Below are 13,275 nucleotides of genomic sequence, written 5' to 3' on the forward strand. Positions count from 1 at the left end.
GTTTGTTAATTACAAACAAGATCTTGTAATTAGGACTGAAGGTAGTATAAGAAACAAAGATTAATTTAAGATTTTGAAATTCTAAGTTGGAAATTTTCCCATTTAGTACCATAAATCCTAGGAAGAATATAAAAAAATGGCTCTTAAATTTTAAAATTTCAAATTAATCTTATTTACTATATTTTAATAATAATTGATTATACTTAAAAATTAAATAACAAGACATTTTTATAATTATTTTTATTTGTTATTTAACAAATTTCAGAATATTTTATTTCCCTCTTCCCTAAATCCTGTTACCCCAAATTTAAACATATCATCTTGACATAACTAGCCCATTGTCCCATAACCGCGCCACATCACTGTCACTGGACGACGACTGCGCGGTGATCAGTCTCACTCACTATCTAACAATTGAAATCAGGGCCTCCAACGTTTAAAAAGTTGATTGATGCGCTTGACACCCATCTTCTTAGCAATACCCACGCGCCGCCTTCTACTGATTCATACCGATCTGTTCATCTTCTGCTACTGAAAGAGCACAAAAGGGCCTGCCTTTATGAATCCTGGACCTTTGGATGAGAAGAAGATATGGGCGGAGTTACTTCTTCAATCGCGGCCAAATTTGCCTTCTTTCCCCCAAACCCACCTTCCTACACTTTGATCTCCGACAAATCGTCCCATGGTCGATTTTCTATTCCCGAGGTTCCCATGAAGGAAAACGTTGATGTTCTTAAACTTCGGACTCGGCGAGGCAACGACATCGCAGCGGTATATGTTAAGCATCACAAAGCGACAAGTACTATGCTCTACTCACATGGGAATGCTGCTGATTTGGGTCAGATGTTTGAGCTCTTCGTCGAATTGAGCAATAAACTTCGCCTCAATGTCATGGGGTATGATATGGTCTTTCTTCTTTGCTGTTATCTGTTGTTGAATTGAGCTGACTATAGATGGATAACTATGTGTTTAGCTTAATATTGTTTGGATATGTGCTATCAGAAAATCAAAAAATATTGTTTGGATATGTTCTTGGATGCATGTATATTTCTGGGAGTTGCATAGATCGGTTAGTAATACTCATAAAAAGCGAACGCCTCCTATTTGTTCAATGATTGATTTCCTTTCCTATTAGTGTATTATTTAGTTTCCTTTTTAATCAATGTATTAAAGATTACCCCCCCCCCCGGGGGGGAAATGGGCATATGCAACATTTTGTTTTGTCCTTTAATTCAGCTCGAATTGATTACTCCCCGTGTTTATATTGCAATTCTCGTGTTTTTCTTGGGGTCTTTAAACGCTCTGCTGATCAAAGAAGTACCTCCAAGAATAGGAAGGTTACGTATCTGGAAAACGGTAATGATGCATAATGCCATTTTTATAGGTCGTACGAATGGATTCCTTAACTATGGTTTTTGATCTAAAGTTCTTTTGTGTTTTGGCTTTTTCATATGATCACATATTGGGCCTAGACTTGTGTTACTCCCTCTGGTGCCTATGAATAGGCAGCCTATGAATAGGCAGCCAGTCCTTGTCGTTAGAGTTTGATTGTGTGTCTTCTTCTTCTTCTTCCCCATTTCATTTGATAATGTGTGTCATGTTCTTATTTCATGCTATATATTGATTCAAAGACCCTTTCTTTGCACTTGTCTACTCATTACCATTCCTGTACATTATTCAAGCTTTTTTGGATCTAACATACCACCGATTTTGAAGTGACCTGCCCTACCCCAGTTCAGTATCACTGTTGTCCAGCAAGGCTACGAATTCGGAGAAGCTAAATGGACTATTAACAATGAAATTCTTTCTTAGTATTCTTTAAATGAAGACCCACTTTGAATTTCATCGTTTTATTGCCCACCTTAAGAGTGTTGCACTTGACTCCCTTTGTCTGGAAATCTGCTGTAATGCTGCCTCAAAACTGTATTTATCTTGATTTTCTTTAAATGGACTATTAAAAATGAAATTCTTTCTTGGTATTCTATACTTATACATCTTAAAATATGTATGAGAATGATTTATTCATTTCCAAGTGTTGTATTTTAAATATTTCTATGTTTTCTGAAATGGCCTTTTCTGGCACTATGTTTTCCTGTTTTGTGGGATTATGTTAATGACTCTCCTTTATATTGTTCTTTTCTGCAGTTATGATTACTCCGGCTATGGAAGGTCAACAGGAAAGGTTAGTGGCCTAACTTTTGAATCCCTTTTCACTTCTTTACAGAGCAACGGGTAGTCTTCATGTCATTATATTCATAATGGTGGAAATATCCTTCTGCATTTCTCCTTGCCGAATATATAATTAATTTATTAAGACATACAAGTGGGAGAGAATCTCTTGGTCCTAGGGACCACATTGAAGAACGGTATTATTAACCCAACCCAAAGCACACTTTCAGTAGCCTGAAAACAGAGGGAAAGAAATGAAAGGACATAGACATCTTATTAATAGACGATTGAATTGGCAATCCTTGCAACCCAGCCTAGCCAACAAAGAGGAGATACATGTATTTTAATCCATGACTAGAAAGCTGGCTTCATCTCTGTATTTTTAGCCCCCCGTCTCTTATGTGCACGTTCCATTCTCAAACCATGGCTAGAATTGAAGAACTAAGAGTCTTCTTTTGCACTCTTCTCCTTCTGCTATAGCACCACCCTTCATCAGCTTCATATATTGGAAAGAATTGGAGGGTGGAAGAGAACAATGATTGGCTCTCCTTTGAGTGTCAATATACTGCAGTCCTATTACTGAATAGCATATTTGAGAGACTGCTCAATGCAAAGTGGATTGTTGAAGATTGATAATCATGGCTAGCTCTTCATTGAGAGAGTGTCACCTAAGGAGAGAGCTTCAGCAGATGACAAATACAAAAGTGGATAGCTGGCATGCCCTGATCCCTAGGGATCAGAGCTCTTTGATTGTTAGCTGTATCTTTTAGCATCTTAACTTATTAAGATAGTTTGTTATCATATGTTTGATTATGATTTCTTTTCTTTCATCTTTTCTTTCTCATTGCATCTTCACTGAAAAAGCAAGTCCTTATGCATTTTGGTTTTGGTTTGATGTTTCTAATTTAGTCCTTTGTACTAATATCTTGGTTTAATTGATTTTCTCCTAATCAAGTAGGGTTTTTATTTGGATTTACTTTCAAATATTAGCATGGCATCTCATGCCCCACAGAAACTAGGGTGTTCTAAGGTTTGTCTTTTATATGGATTATTATATACTCGCATACGAAGTTATTGAACAAACCTATTGGTAAATGACATATCTAGATAATTGGTCACTAATAGAGCAAAATGACAATGTGTGATCTATGTAGCCGATCTTATTAGTGGGATAAGACTTTTTTTTTTAAAAATAATTATTACTCCTCCGGTCCTAATTATAAGACCCAATTGACTTATTTGAGGAGATTAAGAAAGTAAGTTAAGTTGGTTATTTATAATAAATAAGTGTTGTCATTCCTAAAATATCCTTGCTAATTAAGTATATTGGCTAAAACTATCATTATTAGAAGGATTATCTTGGAAAAAAATGCATAAATATAAGAGACAAAATGGATTGGGGTCTTATAATTAGGACCAAATAAAAAGTCAAATGGGGTCTTATAATAAGGACCGGAGGAGTATTATATACTAGCTCGGTGACAAGCTTGTGAATATCTGGTTTTCAGTGTCTGCCCATTTTCCATTTCTTTTCTTAATTGTTTTTCATTCTAACATTTGATATCTGGTGCTTGACCTCTACTACATCACTGGCCCATTATGTAGAAAGAATAACTGCTGCCAAAAACATATGAACCCACCTTTGAGGATTTCTATAGGACTTTCTTAGAAAGCCGAGGTTGAGTTTCATTTGATGATTATCCCTTTCTGACACGGTCTCTTTTCTTTTGGTACTGTTCCTTTTTTCTTTTTATTTTTTTCCTATTCCCTCTTACATTCTAAATAAAACCTTGATCTGTATATGAGAGTATGCCCAGTCAGCTAATAACACTCAAATTGGCGGCAAACTTTCTATCATGGTTTTGTTCAAGTTTCCATGTTTCACTTGAATGGTAAGGGAAGGGCAACCTTATCACAGCATGATTACTGATAGCTTTAAGCGTTTTTTGAGGATTCAGGATGATAGAGTGAGAATTAATTTTGACTTTGGCAATCACACAATTTTTCTGGAAGTGTTTATTAAACCTTACCTGTAGAGTTACACAAAACAATTGACCAAATGACTAGTCATTGATCCAGCTGCAGTAGAGAGCCACTGCCGTTGCCATCTGTGACTCATCTCAGATTTATCCCCTCTGTTGGTAGGCTGGCTTTAAGCAATAGAGACCGCCGCCATCACATTGCCGTGGATTATTTTACTCAAATCTTGCTAAAGTTCCTTTTGAAGTTATGTTGTTTTCTTCCTCTTAGGTTAAATTGTTCTGTCTATGAGTGAGTCTAGTCTGGGAAATAGGACGCCCACTTGTTTTAATCGGTTTTACTGTTCTGGGAGGTTGTTTTTCCATGATCACTGGATAATTGTGATAGGATTTTGTATTGTTTGACTTTCATTCATGAATTTGCATTACGGTTTCAGTAGTTAGAGCTTCACGTTGAACTGAAGCTAAAATGAAGGCAAAATTGACGTGTTTAAATAATTTTATGGGAAATCTGGGTTTTTAAGGACATTTATTCATTTGTACGATGGACTACCAACACTGTCTGTGCTATTAGTGTGTTTTTGTAAATGGATCTGGAGCTACATTCTTGCCTGTAACTTAACGGATGCCGCTTTTTCCTCTGTTGAAACAGCCAACTGAATCTAATACATATGCAGATATTGATGCTGCATATAAATGCCTAAAAGAGCAATATGGGGTGAAAGATGATCAACTAATATTATATGGTCAATCTGTTGGTAGTGGTCCGACGCTTGATCTTGCTTCTCGAGTACCAGAATTGAGAGGCGTCGTGTTGCACAGTCCAATTTTGTCGGGGATGAGAGTGCTGTATCCTGTAAAACGGACATACTGGTTTGATATTTACAAGGTAGAGCTTTATTTTTTATTTGAATTAATCTGTTCCCTTCCTGACACGGGTGACTCATGCGGTTTCTTTTCTTATCTTTACCCACCAGAATATTGATAAAATATGCTTGGCGAACTGTCCTGTTTTGGTCATACATGTAAGTGACTTTTCTCTCAACATGTGTGTGTTCTGGTGTTCTTTTTCTTTTGGCCTTCTTAAGTGACGTGTTGCTCAATGCACAGGGGACAGCAGATGAAGTTGTGCATTGGTCCCATGGAAAGAAGCTTTGGGAGCTTTGCAAGGTAAAGTATGAACCTTTATGGGTAAGAGGTGGTGGCCATTGTAATCTTGAGCTGTACCCTGAATTCATTAAACATCTAAAGAAATTTGTACAGACAATTGCCAAATCTAAAGCCAAGGCTAAAGCAATTACAGCTAATGGAACTAGCAAGGGTGATTCTGTAGAGACTGATAACCAAGGCAAAGCTACGAAAGAAGAATCTGAGAGTGGAACTTCTGATGCTGCATCTGTATTGGGTGCAGTGCTTCCAGAAGCTTCTAGAAACAGTTTAGATAGTCGCCTTGAGAAGTCTAGAAATTCGAACAAACCTGAAAAGTCTAGGATGAGCACTGACCTTATTGATAGGTTTAGGAGAAGAAAGGGATTAGTGTGGTAGTATCTTACTCAAACATCACCCACAGCAACTAATCTGGGAGGTATCATCTCATTGACACTAAATTAGATCTTTGATACTCATGCATAACGCATTCACAAATAATAATAAAAAAAATATGTACAAGACTCATATTTCATCTTCAAATCTGTTACTTTTTCTTTTCCCTTCTCTTTTAGTTGTACAATATGTATTATTTTAATGAATGTTATGGGCGTTAGAATGATTGAAAATAATATGCTAATTATTCTGTAATTGATCCAAAATGCAAGCCATTGAGATATATCATTGTGTTTTGGTAATTGTTTGAGTTCTCTGTCTCATTCTTAAAATGCGTTCCTCTATATTAAAGGCAATTCAGTGATTGAAGCTTACCTGCACGTATCATGCGCCTATCCACCTCTTTAATCAACAGATAATGTTGCCTGCAAAAATGTTAATGAGCAATGGTGCAATATTGATTTGGCTAATCACTTGTAAGAATCACTTCCATGTTTCAAGTGGCAAAACTTTTCTAACAATTTGACTCGTATAATGGAAAAATGGTGTTCAAGGCACCCCAAACAGGCACTCTAAAGAAAGAATTACAATCAAATCTCTTAAGCTATCATTTGTACTTCGATCTCTTAGAGTTAAGATCTTTTTAAAATTATGAACTATATAACATGCTAACGTCTCCCCCCCCCCTTTCCCAAATCTAAGTGGCATAAGAATAAATAAGCCTCTTACAAAAGGTTGGGCTGTGATTCGTCCTAAACTAAAAGGAGCCAATCACAGCTAAATATTAAATTTATATTAAATTATGTGCATATAATAATGGGAAATTCCTTTAAAAAAAAGTTTGACTATATGAAATTTTCATTTAGGCAGCCAGCATTTGAAAATGAAAGGAAGTAAAATTTGAATCGACGTCTTAAAAATGTGAAATTATCCATGTTATTTTTTGTCCTAATTATAAGATCTCGTTTGTAATTTATAAATGAGGTCTTATAATTAGAATAAAAAATAATATATGGATAATTTCACAACATTTTTAAGACGTTAATTTAAAAACAATGTCTTATAATTAAGATCGGAGGTAGTGTTATCTTGTGACATAAATGACTGATAGAATTGGAAAATTGATGGTGTTGCTTCTAAGGCCCCGCTTGGTCAGAGGTCAAATTGGGAGGGGAATTCAAACTTTTAATTCCAAGGAGTGAAATACATTTTCCTTGGTTCGTTAAAAGATTCAACTTCCTCACAATTATGGAAGTAATTTTTTAAATAGAACTCTAACAACTTCTACTTGCCTAGTATTTTATCTTACAAACAAAACAATTTCTCTTAAGAAATAATTATAACTTTTCAAGAAATACGAAAATCAATCAAGTAACTCATATATTAACTTCCTCAGAAATCAACTTTCCAGGAAATGTCAGTAGTCCCTGTAAAATTAACTTCTCAGAAAGTTGCGTAATTGAACCAATTGATGCCTAATACATTTTAATATATTTTAAATTGCTTTGACCAGTCACGATTGATTTTGTACTCAGGAAGGCAAATCATGCAAATTCTTTAGCTAGATTTTCCCATCGATTTTTAAGGACCTTTGGTTATCCCTACCTTGTTGCATAGGAAGGTGGTGAATATTGATAACATTCGCTTGGTGAACTGTCCCGTTTTCAGAACATTGTCCACATTACTTAATTTTGAAAGAGAAAGATAACATAAAACTGAAGTGATCATCATTTAAAAAGCTGATACATATTATGTTTATCTCCTTTTTAAATTATCAAAATCAAAATTCAACTCAGAGAGAGGGGGAGAGAATTAAATTCCGAATCATATCAAATCTAAGCAGCATAACTAGATTTGTGTTATTTACGTTGTTTGAAGTAATTGAACACAATGCGCCCATAACAGAAATAGAGGGGAAAAAAAGATGGCAAGTGAAAATTAAACTAAAAATAATACTTCTCCGGTTCTAAATGTGAAATCTAAGTGGAGAGTTGATGTTGGTCCTATATGTAAGACTTATTTTATATGTTTATCAATTTTTTCTTAAATAATCCTATTAATATTTTTTCAACAATGATCAAGTAGGAGAAACAGAGAGAAGATTAATGAGTATGGTTAAGATATTTTAGAAAAAAAAATCATATTAATTAATTTAACTAACAGTTGTAATATACTCAAATTAATTAATTAGTTTTTTACTATATGAGCTTTATACTGAGCACTTTTCCCAGGCTCAGATTCTGATCTTGAATACTGAAAAGAAAAACATGAGGGCACCTCACTACTGACTGCCACACCAATCAAGTCGGTTCCTTTTCAATCCAATCATTCAAGTGCCGACTATATCTATCTATCCATCCATCCATCTATCTATCTATATATATACATATATCAGGAAGCCAAAACATTTATAATCCAAAAGAAACACTAATCCATCAAAACGTGGTTTCTATATACAAGGCAGTGTGTGTGTGTGTGTTTGTGTTTTAAATGACCCAAATCAACAATAATTTCACTCTCACCTATTAATCCCACAACATGCGTAAGTGTCCTAAGAATGAGAACAAAAAGGGTCTCTGAAATTATATGAACTGTGAAGCTTACTAATTCTAAGTCTTACCAACAGAATAATTAGGAGATGATAGATTCTGTGAGGAGTTAGACGCAGAAGAGAAGCTAACCCATTTATCAGAAACCGAATTTGGTGAAACTGGTGCACTGCAATTTTTCAAAAGCACCATTTCTTCTGCCTTACCCATCATCTTCATCACTTCCTTGTCCTTCACGTTATACTCCTTACCTTGGATCTCTCTCAAGACCTCAATCACCTCTTTCATGGAAGGTCTCATATCTCTCTCCTTCTGCAAACACCTGAAAGCTAATTCTGCTACTCCGGTAGTCATCTTCCTCACAGCATTGTCCGTTTTGAACCCTAAATATGGATCAACCAACTCATCCACTGCATTATTCTGAATCCTATCCACAGCCATGTTGGCTAAGTTTACGTCACGATGATTCCTAGTTACATCCACAGCTTGTAAGGATGATATGAGCTCGATTAATACCACCCCAAAACTATAAACATCACTCTTATCAGTTAACTGATAGCACTGATAATACTCAGGATCGACATAACCAGGTGTGCCTTGTGGAGCAGTAGAAACATGTGTGACATGATTAGGAAACAAACGTGAGAGACCAAAATCAGCAACCTTAACTCGGAAATTGTTGTCTAGGAGAATGTTGTTGGTTTTGACGTCTCGGTGTATGACATCTGATTCGTGAAGGTAGGCTAAGGCTTCGGCTGTTTCTACTGCTATGTTCATGCGTATAGGCCAAGGAAGCAAAGATGAGCGAGATAGTTTGCCATGGAGATGGTCGGCGACTGTTCCATTAGAAATGTACTCATAGACAAGGATGAGTTCTCGACTGTGTCTGGAGGTACATCCATACAGTGCTACGAGGTTGTCATGTCGTAAGCGAGCTAGGATCTCGACTTCATTCATGTACTGATCTACACGTTTCGCATGGCTTTCATAATGGCGTTTTACTGCCACCACACGTCCGTCTTTAAGGGTTCCTGACAAGAAATCACAATAGAGCTTTAATGACATGCCATCAATAAGGGACAATTTAATCTTTTGGCCCTTATAGTTTTGACTCTTTAATTAGATGCAATTCAATCCTTATAGTTTTGACTCGGTTAAAATTAGGTCTTTAAAGTTTAATTCATTGTAACTCAATCTTTATAATTTTAATCACTTAAAACTCTAGTCCTTGTGTCATGAAATATATATAAAGACTAATATTTTAAATAGATAAACTATTAAAGATTGAGTCAAAATTCAGCGATAGAGTCAAAACTATTAGAATTGAGTTATATTAAGCTAAAGTTTAGAAATTGAATTATAATTGAGTCAAAATTATAAGGACAAAAATGTTAATTTTACTTAAATCATAGGATCAAGATTCTCTTCAAAGGACTCAAATCCTAAATTGTATATGAGAAAGTGATGTGTGTATATATGTGCGTATGTATTTGAGATATGATGTTCTTGTTACCATAATAAACAGTTCCAAAGCCTCCATCACCAAGTTCCATGGAAGGGTCAAAATTTTTGGTAGCTTCTTCTAGTTCAGCATAGTTAAAAACTTGAACTCCAAAGTAAAAACTCTTCTGCGCAGAGTCAAGCTTGGAGGTTTGGTAAGAAGGAGCAGTTTGAGCCATACTATTTGCAGTTGTAGAGGTTGTCACACCGCCATTAATATTGCTTAATGATGGCGACAAGAGGTTCTTATTGCTTTTCAACTGTTCAACTTTTCTTTTCCTTCTTTTCATAACAAAGCAGAACAAACATACAATGAGAACGCCACAAAAAGCTGCAACTCCAACACCAACACCAACACCAACACCTAAGCAACAAGCAAGAAATGAGACAATGTTTTATTCCATAACTCCGAGATTTCATCAAAATTTAGTTAATGGATTAACAGAATAGATTTTACCTACAGCAACCGTATTCTTAGACCTTTTACCTTTAAAATTCACATCAATTGAGATATTAAAACTGGCATCATATAGGAGCATATATAAAAGAAATAACAACAGGTGATCAGTGTATAGCCTCAGATTCAAATATGAACAGGAAACAGAGAACAGTGTCTCAGAGTTCCTTACTGAAAAACAGTGTTTGACATAAATATTGCGATGAAGATATTAGAGAAAGATGTGGACCATTTTCTGATAGTCAATTATCAACATGAAACATTTAGTCACCAGAAGAAGTGAAGCTTTCCAGGGCTTGGATTTGCTAGAAATTAATGCATTATAGATAAGAAGAGGAGTTAATGAAACTTGTTCTTGAGCAGTCATTGTGCAGTACAAAGTGTATACTAGTAATAACAGCATAAATATGCCTTGAGTTCCTTCTGGGTCTACATCATCTACTTAGGAATATGTGAGGGAAAAAAGTGCACACAGCAGCATAACTTTGTCTAGGGTTTGAAAGTCTCGATTTGTATCTCTCCAAAGAAAACAAAGGCATTAGCAGGTACCAGCAAGATATTGTACTACCTTAACCAAAAGTGTCAAGTTCTGAGAATGCAATTGCATTACATATTTGGTCGGAGAGTTTTGCTGCCTTTTGTATTCCTATACCTAACTTGATTCGGATTAGCCAGTGCTCCATTTAAAAATAGGTCAAACCCAGGATACTAGGTGGTTCAATTCGGGGGAAAAAAATTGACACTAAAAAAATCCAAAAGCAGAATCTCATGGGTATTAGATAGTTGCGTGTAGGTTGGGTCAAAATAATGAATGAGGAAACATGTTTAACTTCTATTTTAAAATGAAAAAAAAATAATGAACGAGCACAGCACACGAATGCTCTGCATTTTTCAGCATGATTCACGAGTGCCTGGAAAGTCTAACATGCGTGTCCCACGGGTTTTCAGTATTAAACACCAAAATCCACATTCCTAGTTTCCATCTGATCCATGTTTTCCAGGTACCTCACCCTTATCTGACAACGACTAAGATTCTATGCTAAACATGGAGGATTTTGACTATAAAATATCGCACATAATTTGAACCTTCTAGATGCTAGGGGGTGCGAGTTTGCGAAATGTCCAAATGTGACGTCACTTGAGCGTGAGACATAAATATATCTTATGTTTTGTGAAGACGATTTAATGTAAATTGTACTATAAATTAAGCCTTATATTTAGGATGGGATAGTATTGTTTGGCTTTCTAATAGAGACTGCTGTTTTCTACATCCCAAGAGTCAAGATTCATCAGCAACCCACCCCATCTGAATCAATCGTTGTGGTCTTGCTTGGAAAAATTAACAATATCTATTGCTTCCTCCTATCTCAAATATATGAATTAAGTAACTAATCTATAAAAATTAAAAAAATTAAGTTAATTATTTATAATAGATATGTATTAGTGAAAAGTTTAATCATTTGTACTGGAAACCGCCCATATTGAATTGATAAAAATCTCCTTTTTATATGTAATCAATAAAAATATTTGGGAGAAGAAGAATTATAAATTTGTGAGACAAAATAAATCAAGGTTTTACATTTACACTAAAATAAATTGCTTAACTAACTCTTATATTATATTTAGAATCGATAAAGTAAAGCTAAAAGGCAAATTTCTCTCTACGTTCATATAAAGTAAGCCAATATTCTGCAACCAACTTAGACAGGTGAAAAGCATTTCACCTAGAACCCTTTTGAAAATGTAAATCACTGTTGCATGATGAGAAAGCTCCATTTTTGGAATTTAGAGATCAACATACCTGAAAGCCCACCTGATGAAGAACACGTCGCAGTTCCTTGACTTCCGTTGCTGCAGAAACAAGAACTTCTGATCACTATGCCCGCACTGCCCACCAGAATGAACACACTTGTTGCACTCTTCATTATTTACGCTCCAACTTAATCCAAAACCTTCTTTTATTGCTTCTTCGATTTTCTTTCGATGGTAAAGTACCAAATCAACGAAGGCATTCGTTATAGGAACAACAACCACCTCACAAAATCTTGTGAAATCAATACCGTAAGATAGGATCGCATAGTAGACTTCTTCCGTCGAGCCGTCAATAGTGGAGCACTCTGTGCTTGATGAATTGATAGAGTCACTCATTGCATCAAAACTGTCGCTGCAATCATAAAGCAAGACGAATTGTCGAAACCCATCAGAAAGCTTGAACATGGTGGAATCGAAGCTTGTGTTTATGTGTTGAGTTGGACATATAGTTGTCCAATAGTCATCCCTGGCCACTGTGAGTCTCTGATCATTGAGGTCGAAACTCAGAATCCTATAAGTTACAGATTTGACGATCAACTTTGGAGTATTGTGTTGGCAAGCGAGATGGAAATCAGGCTGACCACAGTAGTCTGCCCTGTTATCTCCCCAGAATGGATACCCAACGTTGTTGACGATTCCACAGTTGAAGTGGCTACTGCAGTTTTTGAATCTATCATCGGCATGAACTGTGATAACGAAAAGTAGGAGCAGAAGGAAGAAGAAGACGGAACATTGGGGAAGATCAGAAGGATTCATTTCGTGATTGGAAAAAAGAAAAGGGGTTTGAGAGCAATGAATGAAACTGAAATGTTGGAAGATATATGTGTGCACGTCACTCACATCGTCAGATTTGAAAACCAGGCCTTCAAAATTTGAAGCTGGGAATTTCTGGGAAGCAGAGCAAAGTGAGAAGTTCAATTTAATTAGCCTAGCTATAATATTTTCACACGTAAGGATTCTGGAGAACAGGTAATGTCAAAGTCGTCTCATAAATGAGGTTCAATTCGAGAAGCTGGACAGAGTCAGTCAGAGAGATAAGTGACAAAGTGAAGAGATATAAATGGTGGAAAGATAGATGTGAAAATGGCAACCATGGGGAGGAACATTTCAATATTCTTGCGAGACTTTTAATTACTTGGAGCGGCGGCTAAGACTAATTCTTTGACATTTGTGTGTATTCCAATTTTACTAAACACGCAGTCTCTAAAGAGTCAAAACTTTGGAAACCAGGAAACATGCCAATAGCAACCATAACATATAGGACCTA

General features: G+C 35.8%; 2 protein-coding genes across 3 annotated transcripts; one reads left to right on the forward strand and one right to left on the reverse strand.

The window, feature by feature from the left end:
• The first annotated feature begins 408 nt into the window (after positions 1–408).
• Positions 409–5,945, forward strand: LOC114741417 (alpha/beta hydrolase domain-containing protein 17B-like). Of its 2 annotated transcripts, XM_028929670.1 has the most exons (6): positions 409–896; positions 2,146–2,182; positions 4,801–5,037; positions 5,126–5,173; positions 5,259–5,318; positions 5,412–5,945. In XM_028929670.1, the coding sequence occupies exons 1-6, from the start codon at positions 592–594 to the stop codon at positions 5,691–5,693; spliced, it is 969 nt and encodes a 322-aa protein (XP_028785503.1). In that variant the 5' UTR covers positions 409–591; the 3' UTR covers positions 5,694–5,945. The 2 variants fall into 2 exon arrangements, with proteins under 2 accessions (XP_028785503.1, XP_028785502.1); XM_028929669.1 differs by having other exon boundaries at positions 412–896; positions 5,259–5,945.
• Positions 5,946–8,097: 2,152 nt separating this feature from the next.
• On the reverse strand, positions 8,098–12,764 carry LOC114741397 (LEAF RUST 10 DISEASE-RESISTANCE LOCUS RECEPTOR-LIKE PROTEIN KINASE-like 1.4). Its single transcript, XM_028929650.1, has 5 exons — positions 12,192–12,764; positions 11,998–12,115; positions 10,197–10,226; positions 9,753–10,103; positions 8,098–9,270 (listed from the first exon to the last, which is right to left on the reverse strand). Exons 1-5 carry the CDS (start codon positions 12,762–12,764, stop codon positions 8,300–8,302), a joined length of 2,043 nt encoding a protein of 680 aa, XP_028785483.1. The 3' UTR covers positions 8,098–8,299.
• Positions 12,765–13,275: the final 511 nt, after the last annotated feature.

Source organism: Neltuma alba, unplaced genomic scaffold (assembly GCF_004799145.2).
Source record: "Neltuma alba isolate B1F8T4 unplaced genomic scaffold, ASM479914v2 tig00003392_pilon, whole genome shotgun sequence".
Taxonomy (NCBI): domain Eukaryota; kingdom Viridiplantae; phylum Streptophyta; class Magnoliopsida; order Fabales; family Fabaceae; genus Neltuma; species Neltuma alba.